At 31.7% G+C, this 18,659-nt stretch overlaps 1 protein-coding gene and 1 long non-coding RNA gene across 2 annotated transcripts in view; both read right to left on the reverse strand.

The window, feature by feature from the left end:
• LOC127718053 (uncharacterized) overlaps positions 1–18,659 on the reverse strand; it is a 65,574-nt gene that overhangs the window by 36,985 nt on the left and 9,930 nt on the right. The window contains exons 4-5 of the mRNA XM_052223957.1: positions 17,730–18,158; positions 11,171–11,281 (exon numbers count right to left, since the gene is read on the reverse strand). Of these exons, the coding sequence (XP_052079917.1) occupies positions 11,171–11,281; positions 17,730–18,158 (540 nt within the window). The remainder of the gene's footprint in view (positions 1–11,170; positions 11,282–17,729; positions 18,159–18,659) is intronic.
• LOC127718058 (uncharacterized) lies at positions 8,998–10,564 on the reverse strand. The gene is made up of 2 exons (XR_007989542.1): positions 10,470–10,564; positions 8,998–9,411 (listed from the first exon to the last, which is right to left on the reverse strand). It is a non-coding gene; the product is annotated as an uncharacterized LOC127718058 (long non-coding RNA).

Consider the following 18,659-nt stretch of genomic DNA (forward strand, 5'->3'; position numbering starts at 1 on the left):
TTGCCTTACGCCGAAGGAGCACAAGGAAAAAGAAAGATTTTATATATATTTCATTATATACAATTTCTAATAATATAACTTAAACACGCTAATTAAAACATTAAAAAGTTCTATTAGATTTTAAATAGAAATACGCAATATATCGCTACACAAATAAGCTTCATCAGGCGCGTATCTCTCTCTCTCTCTCTCTCTCTCTCTCTCTCTATATATATATATATATATTATGTTCTGTATTGATATATAATTGATTGTAATGATTAATGTTTGTTCTTTGTATGTGTGTTGATAACAATCTAGATTTTTGACTTTATATCGATAAAATCATTGACTTTGAGTCTGACTTTGAACGTTTAAAATATCCTTAATACCTCAATTTTGTCAAAAAGTTTCTACATTGGAGAAAAACAACAAATGGTGAAATAAAAAAACAAAAAACGGACAAAACCATTGCAAAAAAACCCGAAAAAATTTTACACCTTATTCGATAATTTAGTTTGCCAATTCCTATCTGTTTAAGATATCGATATGAACGATATCAATAAAATTGATTCGATATCGATTCCTAATTGACAATAAAAACATTTCTTCATGATTGTTTTCTTTTCATTTCAAACATAAAAAAGGAGGACCGGTATGATTGCCTATGAAACCACTCTCAAAACAAATAAAATGACATAGACATGGATAAATATAGGTCACTACAAGGCCATCAGCAAGGAGCTAAGCCCGCATTGCATAGTCAGCTACGAAATGACAAAACACAATTCAAACTAGAAAAATAACGGCCAAATTTATGTACAAAATAATAAACGAAAAAAAATATGTAACACAGCCACCAAAGACAAACACTGAATAACAGGCTCCTAACTTGATACAGGCGCATACAGAATTTATAGTTTAGGTTATATTCTAAACCTGTTACAAATTTAAAACTAAGGATACATTGTAAAAATGTCATCAACTGATTTTTTTTTATTCCAATGAATTTACAATTTATATATCTGATATACTTAGTAGTGATCGATATCGACGAAATTTATCTATTCAACTCTTACATTACGTTTCGAAATATTATAAGTAATTTTTCTTTCTTGTCATGGTGTTGTCAGTTTTTGATTGACCTACTAGTTTGTATGTCTCTTTGATATCATCTGTTTCTGTTTTTAAAAAAAATATTTCGTTTTGAGGAGTTTAATTTAATCACTCGTTCAAACATTCGAGCAAAGATTCCTTCACCTGGTTTGACAATACTTTTGTTTATTTCGATAAACGAGTGACAGAAGACACCACAAACTCATAAATCGAAAATAAACTGACAAGGTCATGTCTAAAAAAGATAAAAGACAAACAGACAAACACAAGATAGAAATATAAAGCCTAAGCAACACGAACACCACCAAAAACTTTTCTCAAGTTAAGCAGATCCTGCTCCATATGTGGCACCCGTCGTATTGCTCATGTCAGAACAAACCCGGTAATAAGTCTAATTCGGTAGGTCATATTCGTGAACAGGGAACGGGGTTGTAGATAATAAGGACATAAGGAACATATCCTCCATCCTAATACTGTAAACGTTCTTCAACTTTTTTTTTATCATGTTTCGGTATTCAAATATATTGATCTCGATCATCTTTGAAAGACATTAGCTGTCAATATGCAAATCTGATGCCCATTAAAGAAGCATTTGAAGAGTCCAACATTTTATCTAAAAAAATGTAAAGACTATTGGTTGGGAAGCATTTATTCATTTTTTAAATATCTTAATTTAACCCCAGAATATTTGTTAAATCACTAATCTCATATAAAGTCAATTATCATTAAAAAAACTCCGAATTATATATGATGAAATTTGGCTTAACCAATTAAAAAATTATAGACCTGGCATGGCGCAAGGAAAAAAACTAAGAGCCTATAGACTATTTAAAAATAATATTGGCCTTGAAAAATATTTATTGTTAAATAATTGTAAAACATTAAATGAGTTAACCACATTTAGAATCAGTGCCCATGAACTTGAAATAGAAAAAGGAAGACATAAAGGTATACCCCCAGACAAAAGATTTTGTAAATTATGTAATAATGACATTGTTGAGGATGAAATTCATTTTCTTCTTCAATGTCCATCACTTAAAACTGAAAGGTCCAGTTTCATTTTAGATTTATCCTCTAAATTTACTAATTTTAAAACTCTAAATGACCATCTAAATGTGAATGGTTGATGTCAAATGAAGATCCATTTGTTAATAACATAACGATTAAGTTAATAGATATTTTAATAAAGACTAGAAGAGTAAAATTAAGTAATAAAACATGAGTAGCCCCCAGCTCTTCTAATTATACAACGGTACTGATTGTGTTCACTCACTCATTATCTTTGAGAATATACACTGTGTTTGTTGTCTCCCTTCTCTTATATAGTTTTAGTTTTATTGTCATGTATTGTAATTTCAAATAGTTCAATGAAAAAAATCACCACAACTATTTGTACACTTTAATTTAAACTGTAATTGTACTGCTCCTCGGGGCGTCTTGATTGACAAATAAAAATTGTTGTTGTTGTTGTTGATGCAGTAAAATTGGCATTGTTTGGCATCGTTTGTGTCTGTACTTTCAAAAACAGAACAATAGTTATTTTTCATTGTGAAATGCAATAATTAAAGATAAATTATGTATAAGTTGTAAATTTATTTAAAATGCAAGTTGTGTTGATATCACATGTAATAAAAAGATGAATAAGTGTTAACAACACCTCGACAAAAATCGAAATTACACAACAAATCATGCACATACACAAACAAAATGAATATTGCCAACAGTATGCACTGTACCAATGAAAAGTCGCCTTGACCATATACAAATGTCTTAAACTGGCCAGTTCCGTGATGAAGTTGTAAATGAATTAAAGCGAAACTGCGTTGGCAATTCTGTTCATGAAAAAAACAAGTATGTTGTTTCTTCCAAACAGTCTTGAAGTTTAGAATTATGAATAGTTGATAGATGTACATGTCAAGTATGTTTATACTATGGTAAAGTTACATTTGTACATTTGATATTACCACAACTTGGCCGATACCTCTGTTGGTCAAGTTTTAGTCCATATGGGTATCAATAGCCCAGTAGCTAATACTTCGAAGCTGGGATAAAAATACGAAGATTAATTGTGTTATTTAAATTCATACAAACTTTAAAAGATTATATTAAAGTAAGTAAAATATTTCCTAGATGCAGCGCTCTGATTCCTTTTCAGACTTGTGTCTATACGTTATGTCCTTTTTTTGTTACACAGTTCTTTAATGCATATCTTTGGATTTCAAAATATGTAGGCCTCGCGCAACACTGAAGAGACGCATCGTGTGCAGTAAAATTTGTATTGTAAATATGATTGCACCATAAGATTGTATGTACCGTGATAGATCATTGAAATACTTTATCCACATCTGCTACACTTCGTTCTGAGGCTTCAATAAGCTACGTACATGCAACCACATTTAATAGGTATGGATATATGTACAGGACTTAAACTGATCTTTGTATTTCAAAGCCGAACATAAATTGAAAATAGTCATCAATTTATGTCACATATTATATTAAATGGAAAATAGGTTTTGCTTCTAATTTCAAGAACAAATAAAATTAAGTGAAACAAAACATTCAGAAACGTTCATTGCGACATACATATCATATTTTCACAGCAATTCCGTAGCCGTTTTGATAGCTTATAAAACAGATGAAAAACATTTTAGAATAGGTTTTGTCGAGTATTTGGCAGATTAAGCAATATAGCGTTTGATTTTAGTAATTTGGGAACGTGCCGTAAAAAAACCCAAACTCAACGGAGAATTAATCAGATACACACTTTTTTGTCTTAAGTAAATGATTTGTAAGTTAATGTCAAAGTTTTTATGAGGCTCGTATCGCTCAATCTTTAGAGTATTGCATAATGTCGTTCGTTTTTTGACAGTGTTTTTACCACGGCATTGTCTGTTTGTGTTTGGCTGATGATAGATATAGGACGATGTGATATGAGTGCCAATGAGACAACCATCCATCCAGGTCATATTTTGTAAAATTAAATCATTATAAGTCAAAATACGGTCTTCAACACGGATCCTTGGCTCACACCGAGCAGCAAGCTATAAAAGGTCCCAAAAATAACTAGTAAGTGCAAACAAATGTATCGGGTTTCAACAATTTAATAGGTACCAACCTTCACCCTTACCTGAAACAATAGTGGAACATCCCAACATAGAAAGACACACACTATAATATGAGTTTGAATACCTCTGTGGTGTCTTTGGCATCTCTGTTTGGAGTGAACAGTTCATTTCTTAATCAATTATGAATCAGTTCTAGTAATTCAAAGTGATTTACAAACAAGGCCACCCTAGTTTCGAGCTTTGTCTGCGGGATCAACAACGGATTTGACATGTAGTTGGGACAAAAGCTGATCCACATGTAGGTATTTAAAGAAAGATTAACGAGTGGTTGTAAGACATAAGATGTGGTATGATTGTAAATGGGACAACTATCACACATAGTACAAATTACATATTTGAGAAACAATGATCTAAAGCATTAATCATGTTTATACTAGTACACCAATTAAATTATTTTTTTCATTTCAAATTGAATTAAAAACCGTACACAATACTCAATTGTTGATAGTGTCGTCCTATGCCCGTTTTATCCATTGTCATACATAGTCCTTTTCCGAATTCCTTGTGTTCTAAATTTGTATTTAACACATTTCATAAAGAATTCTTGTTTACAATGTTAAGGTCCACAGTAATACCGTTGCAATTTGAATTATGTGTAAGTTAAGGCTTAACTTTACCAATATCAAGAACCCACGACACATATTTACGGATTAAATTCTTGATCCCAACATGTAACGTATACATGGTATAGGGATAAAGCTGATTTGAAAACATGGGTTTTCAAACATGTTGAATAAAGGCAACAATGGTATACCGCTGTTCGAAAGTAATAAATCGATTAAGAGAAAAAAAAATCCGGGTTACAAACTAAAACTGAGATAAACGCATCAAGTATAAGAGGAAAACAACGAAAACACTGAAGTGCAACAAAAAACCAAAACGACAATGAAACACCCACAGAAACGAACTATAAGACAGCAACTAGCATTTTCTTGACTTGGTACAGGACATTTTAAGAAAAAATGGTGGGTTGAACCTGGTTTTGCGGCTAGAGTTAAAAAACATGAATAAAGAAGGATGTAGGATTGAGGACATTGACTACATTAATGGCATTATGATAATAAACATATTTTTTTGAAATATCGTGTCTCAGTTTTGTATTTTCATATCTCAAACGGTCTGAAAAATGTGTTTTGGTCGATATAAGATTGCATCGGTTCGAATCACCTTTTTGACTTAGGGTTTTAATCAAAACTAAAATACAAACTAAGCGGAGATAGCAGGTTTTTAATTTTATAAGTTAGATGCGCATTTGATCTACATTAGACTTATCAGCGAGGCTCCATTTACCAGAGGAAGTCTTAACTAATTACGAAATTGAAGACCATTCCAAACATTGTTGGATTATTTTAATACTAAATACATATTGATACATACCATCTTTTTATCTGATTTTATTTTTGTATCATTTTGATTTTCGTCTCTTGGTTATAAAAAAGCAAAACAAAATAAAAACTAAAAAATGAACAACACGAACTACTACGGGTAAAAAAAGAAAACAACACGTTTTTAAAATTTCATGCATCTGAAGCGCTTTTCTATATTTACCTTCATCTGGAACTACTGTTTTGTCTATTAGTACTTTTTGATGGTGAGTCATGCTTTAACTTGTTTACACTAACCGTTATTCACGTTTGACGGTTAACGCAAAACATGGATAAATCGGCTGGATTAGCATTACTCGAATGAGCATACGTACTAACAGATGAATGCATGGTGGACAAGGGTAAATGTATATGCATCTTTGAAGTTGATAATAATTCATACATTCAGCGAAAGCTTTATACCTTAACACCTGCCAACTGCTAACTTTTGTCTGTAATAAATCTTTAATGATTGCACACGTGTAATCCAAACATCGGCTGATTGGAACAAAATATTCAGTTTTAGAGTCATGAGGTTTCAGTATATACACCTAGTTGACATTCTTAATGAGCACCTGGTATTTTTACTGATTATGATTATCCTAAATCATCAATTTTCAACAATCACCTTAACATGTTATGGATTCATTCTTATTCGTGAGATACAAATTCGTGTGGATTATGTGGGTAAAGGTAAACCACGAATTGAAATGTTTAACGAAATACAAATTTTCTATAGACTTAAGGAAAACCACGAAATCAAATTGGTACCAACGAGATTAAATGATTCCACAATATCAATGAGACCTTATGGACATGTTTTGTAAACTCCCCTATACATGCGATCAAAAGTTTGTAATGAGACTCATTGACATGATGGGCCTGGGTGGCCGAGTGGTCTAAGTACTTACTACTGTAATTACTAGCAAGTCAGCACTGAGGTTGTGAGTTCGAACCCCGCTCGTGCAGGTGCTTTCGACTCCAATCTTAATTGACTAGGAGTGTCAGTTTTCCTATCAAAGGTCGGTGGTTTTCTCCGGGCTTCCTCCACCAATAAAAACTGGCCGCCACGAAATAGCCTAAATGCGGTGCTTAAACGTGGCAATAAAACACCAAAAATCAAATCATTGACATGATCATGATAGTAAACTCTCATTATATATCAATACTGTACAATTAATTATATGATCGAAATAATTTAAAGAATAACACATCTTTTAGAAACATATGAAAATCTTTCACAAAAAAAAAACAACATGAAATACCCCACTTATCATTTCCCAAATTTATGCATATTATATATATGAAACAGTTACATGCGCATGATAATCATTCATTAAAAAGTGTATTTTATGAGAAAAAACTTAAATTCTAAACTAAATTTCATGTTTGTTAACCCATTCATGTATATGAAAATTATTCAAAACTATACTTTTTGTCCCTTGTAGTTTACAAGATCTTATTTCTTTAAGTAAGTTTTTTTTTCAATTTTGGTCTTGGGCATTGCTAAAGAGACATTTGATGTCGAAATACACATCTGTTGCAGATACATTGGTACCGTTACGGACTCTTTAAACAGATTAAAACAGATTTCGATGTCGCTTTAATTTGTTATCTGATTTAATAAAACTGTATCTGGTAACATAATTTAATAGATGAATATGGACCGGTTTAAATCAAATGAATGATGCGCAAAAATAGTTTAATTTACGTTTTCCTCTAATTCCACATAATGCATGAAGGTTGAAGATTAATAAAAAAAGAAGAGATACGATTTTTATGGCAATGACACATTTATAAAGGACAATAATTACCTCAAGACATTTGAAGGGCAACATTCAGTCCTCGATATTAATCAACACAATGTCACAATGTTTAAATTATATAAGCATAAGTAAAGGACCCACAAGACCATTGTATTTTAAAGTATTTAACGTTTGAATTCAATGTGTCTAAGTTTATTGCAAAATTTTACAAAAAACATATGACCTTAAATATTTTTGATTCTGAACGCAAAACGGTAGATCCATCTTTTTTGATTACTTAAAATAATATAGCGACAACTGCCACATATCATGTTCATGTGCGTGCACTGAATTAGCATTTTATTTGCTCGTTGATGTTAAATAGCCATCCATAACCATCCTTTTTACCATGGATAGAGATATTATATGACAATGAGGCTTACAATCTATCAATCAATCAACTAGTCATGAACATTTTTTTTTCAACTCAAGTAAAAGTTTGAGATATGCTACAAACACTTGTCTTTTGTTGAAGATAATATGTTAACCTTTATGTGGCTTTTGTCTTTTTTGTTGTTTGTGTCCAAATACTCTTTCAGTTATCAAGATATTGAGATGATAAAATGGCAGATATGATAAAAAAGGCATGTATCAGCTAACTTTCAATATCTTGTCAGTCTTTTCGGTATATAAATAACTAGACTTACACTACCAATACCTGAAGTATGAATGTTTGTTTCAGTTTAATAGATTAATTGAGCGCACCTTTTTGTTAGGCTACAACTTTCATTCCCTCCTTTTAGCATTCTTAACAGTTCTGCAGAGCTTGCATATGAAACTAGGAAAGTTTTTCTCATTTAAAGATGAAAGTTAAGATATGAATTTCTGGTATCCCCTATCTGGTGTTTAATAGAAAAGATGAGCTCAGCATAGTCAATAAAAATGCTTAGTTGCGGCAAGTAAAACACTAACGTAAAGTATAGTTTGATAAAGGAGAGAAAATCATGCGGATGTATTCGATAGAAATATAAAAAAGGAACGAAGGAGGTCTGAAATCTTAATATCATTTTAAAAATATGGCAATAGTTGTGCGCATTAGAGTGCTTGAAAAAAAAATACATAAAGTATTACAATTTATCAGCTCACAATGAATATATATATGTTTTCAATTCTTCTGTCAATATTAATCATAAATATAAAACTGTAAGAGCAGATGGAAACAAATTAAAACCTAGACAAAGTTCTTTGAGATATTATTGTGTCGGGGAGACATAAATGTTCCCTAACAGATGTAAATTTTTTTTTGAAAATAAAAAATAAAAATTGAGCAAGGGAGCATATAGGTCTATGGTTCACTGTAGGAGGAGATATCCAGAAACGTTTTTCACTTCTTATGCAAGTATATACACCAAAAATGACAAAGTTCAGTTACCTTGTATTAGAGCAAATACTGATAAAATATAAACACTGACCACATGCATACCTTCAATATATGTTCAAACAGTCAGCAAATTGAAAACTTCATAGCATTCAAACTGTAGGAGAAGGTATCTGAAACAACTATATACACATAATGGGACGACAGAATGGACGGATAGACGGACGGAAGAACGGACTCAACTTTCAGTTGCGGGAGCATTAAAACAAAAATGAGCACAAGCAAACAAGGAGGGTGAAGAAACGCTTTAATTGGATAATAGACTACTTTTACACACATTGTAATAAACATCTCCTACAACGTCTCTATATCAAAAGAGAGTTCTTATTCCAATAAACCGAAACCAGTGCTCTTGCCATAGTCGGAAGTAATTCCTCAAATTTGTGCCCACATTCAATTATAACAATTAATTTGTGATCAATTCGAGAAAAAAGCCAGTTGTGTTTAATTGTTATTGTCTTTTTCTTTTTTAGTCATAGCGTTGTTAGTTTATTTTCGATGTTTGACTGTCCCTCTGGTATCTTTTGCCCCTCTCTTTAACATGTTTAACTCCGCCACATTCTACATGTACCAGTTTAAAATCAGGAGTCAAGACTAGACTGTAGCTTCAGTTTGAGAATTTTCTTTATTTGAAATGCATTCTCCTGCAAAGAAACAAATGCAAAGTTTCAAATGGTTATTGTTTTTTTTAAATTTGCTGTTACAAAATTTTGCAATCATTTTTTAATTGAGCAAAGTATCTCCCTCAGCAATTGCTCTGATTATTTGTCCATGTGTCGATTTACCTTTGGTTCTTTTAGGTTTAACAGCTCTTTAACGTTTAAACTTTTTGGCCTCGAGCATCACTGAAGAGACATAAATTGTACAATTGGGCATCTAATGCAGTAAAGTTGATACCAATGATAATATTGTATAATCTACTTATTAATTACGTATAATGAAAGTTCGGAAATTCTGATATAGAAATATCAAAATGTTAAAAAGAATAACTATAAACAATATTTCAGCCGTAATTTGTTTAAAATATATAGTTTTAAATTTTTGGACAAAGCATTATTAAATGTCACCAGCTTCAGTTGACATTCATCAGAAATCGATATCAATCTAATATATTCGTAAGATGACGACCACATGATTGGCTATTTAATCTTTTCAAAACAGAATGCCAATATTTGTATCGATCTCATTTATGTATTTCTTTGTCCTGAGTTTCCTTACATTCATTTGTACTGTATTCCTGTCACGTAATGTTGTAATTTTAGCGGTATTTTTAAAATTGCTATCTATAAAACCAGGTTCAACCCACCATTTTTCTTAAAATATACTGTACTAATTAGGAATATGGCAGTTGTTATCAATAAGTTCGTTTCTATGTATGTTGGCGTTTGTTTTTTTGTAGCAGTTCAGTGATTTCTGTTGTTCACTTTTTTGCTCTTTTATAGTTGATGTGTTTCACTCATTTTTTATTTGTGATTCTGATTTGTTTCAGTTAAATCGATTCATGACTAGAGAAAAGCGGTATACTACTATTGCCTTTATTTAGTCAAGTAGTTGTTTCATCAATACCCAAGTATTTAACAAAATATCTGTTGAACCCACGCCGTGCGCAATGTCAGAGCAGTGAAGTATGTGTAATAGTTTTAATAGGTAGAGCAATGAACTAGTTTTTTTTTAAATTTACATGATGTTTTATATGACTTACCTTCAAACTTTGATTGAAATAGATTTTCACGTTCAATCCTGTTTGTGTCGTTAATTTGGTTCTTGTCCTTTGTTTTTGAAATAGAAATCACTATATAAGGGTAATCATGGTAATTTGGGGTTCCAGAGGAATTTCAGGGTGTGTATCCATCCATATCCTTTATCTGAATTGTTAAGTTTAGATAAAAAATCGTCCAAAATTTGTTTGAAACCCTTGGATACCCCACTATAATATTACTGGATCTGCGTTCGAATTTGATAACATATAATTAATGTTACATACTGGAACTATCTAGAATGCCTGTCAAATATTAAGTTGAATGTACATATAATTTTATACTTTTTAAATAATACATCGTACACATTAGTATTTTCTGTAAGTTTCTGTAAGTTTTAAGAAAAAAAAACCCACAATAAACACATCGTTATAAAAGAGATAAGAACATTTCTTAAAATGCAATTGTAGTGAACTTTTTGATTTTATTATGTTTTGATATTGACATGACTTTCGACTGTATTTGGAAAAAGAATATTTTCGCAGATGATGCAACAATATATTGCATTGTTTTATACTTAAAAGGGATTGACGAGCTCTTCATTTCGTTTAACTAATGTTGCCAAACATATCACTGCCTTAAAACAAGATTACGTTTGGTACATACTAGCACAACAAAAATAATTTATGGAGGTTATGTTTTTTACCTTTAAGTATGTGTTTTCGTTTCACAAAAACAAGAACTCCTACCAAAACTAATATACATGTTGCTAACGGAATCAATGTAGATAACAAGATGACCTTTGTTTTAATGTTTCCTGGAAAGAAGAAAATAAATATATTATAATAAACTTGTAAAGAGTACTGCCGTATTCAGTTAAAACGCATTTTGTATAGATTTTTATACTAAAAATATACTAAAATAAAGGTATGCAATCCTGCGGAAACTATAAATTTAACAATTATGAACACATCACAGATATCGGAATTATAACTAACATTGAAAACCAAAACTTTCCTTCAGACAATGTAAAAAGTAAAATCACAAAAATACTGAACTCCGAGGAAAATTCAAAACGGAAAGTCCCTATAATCAAATGGCAAAATCAAAAGCCCAAACACATCAAACGAATGGATAACAACTGTCATATCCCTGACTTGGTACAGACATTTTCTTATGTAGAAAATGGTGGATTAAACCTGGTTTTAAAGCTAGCTAAACCTCTCACTTGTACATGTTGTATGATAGTCGCATCAAATTGCATTATATTGACAACGATGTGTAAACAAAACAAACAGAGACAATAGTTAAAATGTCACAAATAGGTTTACAACAGCAACACGAACCCCACCAAAACTTGAGGTGATCTCAGGTGCTCCGGAAGGGTAAGCAGATCATGCTCCACACGTGGCACCCGTCGTGTTGCTCGTGTTATTACAAAGCCGGTAAATAGTCTAATTCGGTAAGTCACATTCGTGAAAAGGGGACGGGATTGTAGTTACGACAGCAGGAACATATCTGATATCATCTGTGAAACGGACACTCCACAACGGTCAACCAACTTGTGATAGCGTCCGTAAAATTAACAAAGTGATGATTTCAACTTCACTATTTAGAACTCTTGGTTTATAAATGAAAATTCACAATTTGGAAGCTGAAATCATCTCTGTTGTCGTAAAGTTTTGTTTTCAACCGACTATCATAGTCAGTTACTAGATATAAGTCCAAATCAAATGGCAATATCAAAAGATGAAACACATCTAACGAATGGATCACCACTCTCATATTCCAGACTTTGCACAGGCATTTCCTTATGTAGAAAATGGTGGTTTGAACCTTTTTTGATTTGCTAGCTTAACCTCTCACTTGTATGACAGTTGCATCAAATTCTATTATATTGACAACGATGCGTGAATAAAACAAACAGACATAATAGGTAAAAATGTCAAAAATACATTAGTCAACATTGTGTTATAATCTTAATCACTACAAAATGAAAAAAAAATGTAACAAAGAAGCACAAAATGGCATATAGACCAAGCATATTAGCAAATTTATTGTTCAAATTTCGCATGCATAAAAACGAGACGATATACACCAAAAGGGACAAACAAACTCGTTAGTTGAAAATAAACTGACAACGCCATGGCTAAATATGAAAAAGACAAACAGACAAACAACAGTACACAAAACCAAACATATAAAACTAATGACTCTGCAACACGAACCTAACCAAAACCTGGGAGTGATCGTAGGTGTCCCGGAATGGTAAGCAGATCCTGCTCCAGATGTGGCATCCGTCGTGTTTCTCATATAATTACAAACCCGGTGATAAATGTAATTGGTTATGTTAAATTCGGAGAAAAAGGGGACAGGATTGTTGTTGCGAAAAGTGGAACATATCCGTCGTCATCTGTGAAACAGATATCCCATAATGACCATCCAACTTCTATCATTCTTGTAACAAAGTCAAAAGAAATGTTCACAATTTTTTGATAGTAACATGGGTAAGTGATTAAGCCATAAATATGAAAATTTTAATGGACAACCAGCAGTAGAAAAGAATAAGAATAAACAAAAACAAACTGTAGCAAAACAGGAGAGTAAGAAAGAACAGAAAAGTAAGATTTGAGCAATAAATACCTCCTATACAACCAAGTGGTGTGCTTATGACAAGTATAAATGTGTCAAAAAAACGTCGCATCGCTTATTCGGGTAAATCATAAGCGAGCAAAGTAGAACTTTGTTTCGAGAAAACCAAAAAGGAAAATGTTCGTGACATATATTTTTACGTAAGGACAACCAAATAATTTAGGCGTTCGTAAATATTACAAAATAAGATTTGATAGTCTTTTTAGAAGAACATATTGCTTCGTAGATTCATTACGAAAATTAAGAATAAAATACCTACAGACAATAGAGCTTATCGTCATAGCATCGAGAAATGAAGAGTCGGTTGTTGAATTACTCTAGGAATTTCTGGAACGATATAGATAGAGATAACACAGTGTTAACAATTTAGACGTGAAAACTCAAGTAAGGATTTGAGGTACTACATTGAACGCAAAGCAATTATGACAGACGGTAAAATCATGGACAGCTCTGCGACATTAACCTCTTAGCTTGGTTAAAGAACATAAGGAATGTGGTGGGGTAAGACGTGTAAGGGAGTGTTTAACCGTTAAATTTACGTTTATTTTGTTACTATAAAGTATCAGTCCGTCGTTACACTTCAGCCACAATAAGTTTACAGAGTTAGAGTAATACATGACCTTGGGCAATACCAAAATTTAAATTTCGACAGAATGCAAGACCAAATGGATAGCATGTTTTAAACTACTAGATATAAATCCAGGTTTATACCATCATTTTCATTGGAAAATGCCTAGTATACAAAGTCAAGAATATAGCAGAAAATATAATCACAAAAAAACTCTGAAGAAAATTCAAAACGAAAAGTCCCTAATCATGTTAATCAAACGGCAAAATCAAAATCAAATGGTTGTTTTCGATTCGTTGGGTTTGTTTTTTAAACTTTAATGTTCGATTTTGTGAGAATTTGTTAGATATTGTCAGTTTTGATTGAGGTCCCTTTTTTGAATTCACTTTGATTCACTTTCGAGTTTTGTATTTTGATTTGAACTTTTCCACTGGAAGTGAGGTGAGATATAATAAATTAGTAACGTTTTTTAATGACCAAATATCTGCATTTATCGGCAATAAAGTTAATCGACATACATGTATTATTTGCATGACTATGTGTACTAATTTGGCCGCTTCAAAAGCAGATTTGCTGTGTATTTTTTTATGAATCACAGTTTATGATTTAACTCAAGAATAATCCGTCTTATTTCTATTCATTTGATAAGTTCAAAGCAATTACTGTTATCTGGATGATAGTATAGTGTTGAAAAATCTAGAATTCTATACAATGTACACTGCCGAGCTTTACCAAAGGAAAATTATATTAATGAATGTAATATAAACATAAAAATCTGTCATTTAATAAGATATTTAAGTTTCACATGAAAATATCTACACACTATGTACGCCAAAATTTTAACTTTAATGGGACTGGAATGTTCTTTTTGCCATATATTATATTTTACAATCTGTTTACTGAGACTTTATCTGTAGCGACGTATTTTTGTCATCATACAACTTGTAAAATATTAAGACAATGATTTTATTGATAACATTGAATAAATCCTTTACTTAATTATTTCAAAGATACAAAGATGTGGCTTGGGTGTTGAGCGGTACACGTAAAAACCCTACTTTAAACGAAAAAGATCTTCTTATTTTTTACGGTTATGTTTTTTTTTATATGTATACTAGAATCATTTAAACTTCGATTATATCTTTGTAAACTTATCCATTTATGGATCATCTAAAACTTTATTCAATAGGTAGTCAATCAAAACTGTTTTGAGAACAACAGAAATTTGACAGCTTTTTACATTCGTTTGATGTGTTTGAGCTTTTGATTTTGCCATTTGATAAGGGACATTCCTATTTGAATAGTCCTTGGATTTCGGTATATTTGCTATTTTACTTTTTTCTATTAGACGAGTGACATTAACCATAAAATTTTATTTTTAATGCACCCACCTAAAATACGGCTAAATCATATACCATTCGAAAGCACAACATCTGTACTATCTTTTTTGCCTGGTCGTCAAAAAGTCGTATGGTGCAGTTTCCGTCAAATCACAACGAAAGGTCGAGGACAGACAACTTTTAATTTTACAAGATGTCAGCATTTTTGCATATTCTGTCTTCTGCATAATACTATTTCGAATGGACATATTGAAATCTGTCAGAACAGATGTTAATTGTAACTTATCAAAAGCACTTTGAAATATTAATGTCGGATTTTTAATGAATAGCGCCATTTTCCAGAATTCCTTTGAAAATGACAAAAATGCATGAAAACCTAAATTTTTGTCTGTGATTCAACTATTATTCACCTTAAACCAAACAAAATTCTTTATTTAGTGATAAGGATGTTTTTGGCATAATCAGATTACTGCAATTACGCTTCTTTTTAATTAAACAGCCAATTATAACAACCATGCAGTTGCCCAAAATAATGCCATCTGCAAAAAGATAGCTTTTTAGCTGGTCTTTGTTGAAACTATTTGTATGCAGTCGATATTAGGTTGAAAAACACAAAATTTTAAAAGTGTAAAAATGTTAAAGGACAGAATACACAGGTCATTCATGCTTTTAGGGGAGAGTTTTGGAGCGAAACTTTTAATATTTCAATATTTCAACATTTATATGTTTTCTTGATTGCTTATACTGCATCTTGCATTGACTAAGGAAGTGAAAATTATTATAAGCTAGCCACTGAAATGTTTTTTTTATGCCTGGTCAAGGTATTAAATTCTCTAAAACTACGTAGTTCTTGTAAATATATTGAATCTTTCGCAATTATATTTACTTACATTATTCTTTTAGATGGAAATTCTAGCAATTCGCAATAACAATACATACACTCCCTGAATAGTTTAAATATACATACATTGTAATGTAAAGATGAATGATGAATTGTTGGTGTTTGAAGCAATTTTCGGTTCAGCGCTTTTGGCTACTGAAGTATTTAGCGGCGATCAGTTTTTATTGGTTTAAGTCCATGGAGTGCCCAAGGAACCACCGACCTTCGGCAAGAAAACTGACAATCCCCATCAACAATACATAGTTATAGCTATCAGTATCAAGGATGAAATAACTGTGTAGGTGTCACAACAAAAATCTACCAATCAGCATCAATTACTTTTTAATTTGTAAAAGTAGACAACCTCATACAAATCAAAGCAGTTTTGATATTGATGTTTACTTCACCTAAATGTTACAAGTGCATTTGAATCACTTTTATTTCAAATTTAATTGGCCATGATTTTCATTAACATTTCAATGTAGATGTGCCAAATAATATTTTAAGGCATTTAGAAAAAAAAACCACTGATTTAGTTGATCATCTGTTAAGCATTGGTCAGACATTGGCTTATTAACCTAAAGATAGTACATGTACATTTAGAATAAATATTCTAAAATATCTATACAATTGTGAGAAATGAAAATTGTGGTTGAATTTATCGAGTGGCAGTTGTTATCTAAAAGTTCGTTTCTATGTATGTTGCATTGTCGTTTGTTTCATTGTTTTACTTTTATAGGTGATGTGTTTCCTTCGGTTTTAGTTTGTAACCCGGATTTGTTTTCTTTCAATAGATTTTTGACTTTTGACGTTCATATCCGTTAGACGTCCGTCCATATCCGTTTCATGTCCGTTCGGATTCCGTTTTATCCGTCGACGTCCGTTCTGTCCGGTGGAAAATTTTACAATCTGGTTATATGATGAGTCGTACACAATGTCTCTCTTTAGGGGAAGGGTTCAGCAGACAAGAACATGTTTATAGTTTTGCACCTTATGAATATCAGTCAATGAGTCAAGGGTCATGTGCCTATCACTACGTGGTAGTTGTTGGCTGCTGTCTATTATATTGATGTTTAGTTTATTGCTTTTTACACAAATCAAACCGTTCTTTTTCTCGTTTGAATTTAACATTTTGTCATGTTGTGACATTTCATAGTTTATTAAAATGTTCTGGTTCTGCGCATTGTCGAATGGTGACTTATAGTTGCTAATATCCACGTCATTATGTCTACAGAAGATTTGTCTTCTTACCACGTATTAGGATTCTACACATGAAGTGCGTTAACATAGGAGTGATTACAGTTGTTGACTAATAATCATAGGATTGTTATTTAACAATTAATCCTTCCAATCAATTTAATCTATTTGCTGCTGGTGAAAAATATGTTTGCTTCATGTTCATGATTGTGACAATATACAAAAGTATAGAACAATTTCAATTCGATACATCAATTAAATAAAACACAATAGACAGATAAATAGAGTTGTCAAGAACTATAATATTAAAAACAGCCTATTAGAGCGCCTATTATAATGACATAGTCTTAAGATATATTGTAAAGGCAATCAACGTTGTTCGGCTTTATCAATCCCTATTTGCTCTTTTGCCTTAAAAGTAATACAAAAGTCTTTAACACAAAAAAATGACTGTTTTCAATTTCAAAAAACGATATTTTATGGTCTCTGTTTCATTACTTTTTGAAAAACACACAAACAAAAACTCACGATCATAAATTTATCAATATCTTCACAAGATAGTCATGATAGTTTTATCTATACATCCAATTTAATGTTGGAAATGTATTCATTATAATACTTAGCTTACCTTTATCATATTTGATTGTATCATTAACATGATTAACTTTGAAATTCCCTTCTTCTGTTTGACCTGCTGCACTATGAGATGATATATTAAATGAATGATAACTTGGGACTCTTTTTTGAAGACTTACACTTTCGTTTATTTCGATGAAGTATGTGGCTGTATCGAAACCGTATCGGCATCGGTAAGTTATATTTACATCCTTCTCTGTAACATTGATTATTTTAAGACTGAACTCATTCCCTTGTAAAATTGTTTCTTCGTACTTTCTGTGATTGTTTATTCGGCCATTGTAGCTCAATAGTTCGTCATGATTTCCCATTGACCATTGTCTTGTAACGTCTCTATCTACTGTGCTTAATCCATTTACTGTGCATGTCAATATGATATATCCTCCAAACATAATGGAATCTTTCCTCATTTTTAATGACACTGAAAAAACAGAACAATAGCTGATAGTTTAATTTTGAAAATCAACATATATGCCATACATAAATATTTATTGGTATTACACATACACACTTCAGTAGTGCTCATTAAATAAATGTAATTATTTTAACCTATTGCCCACAATTCAATGTGCATTGTTAGTTTTGTTTTAAAGAAAGTAAACTTATAACATAAGCCTGCACATGCTATACCTGACATTGCAGTAAAAAGTGTACGCAACTGTAGTTTACCGATGTTCAAATTTCTTCATCTATCGGTTTACAAGAACATATCAGGTTAAGAAATACACATTGAGAAATTTGTACGAACTGTAAAAGAAGAAAGGTTGGGTGTAGCGGCATTTTAATCGTTTCGTACGCAGACCATGATAATTTAGTTTGTTTCTATGTATGTTAGCGGGTTTTTCTCAGTGTTTTTTTCCCACTTCAGTGTTCCTGTTTTTCGTTTGTTTTCCTGTTATAGTTGATGCGTTTCCCTATGTTT

The sequence above is a fragment of the Mytilus californianus genome, unplaced genomic scaffold (assembly GCF_021869535.1).
Source record: "Mytilus californianus isolate M0D057914Y unplaced genomic scaffold, xbMytCali1.0.p SCAF_10, whole genome shotgun sequence".
NCBI lineage: Eukaryota > Metazoa > Mollusca > Bivalvia > Mytilida > Mytilidae > Mytilus > Mytilus californianus.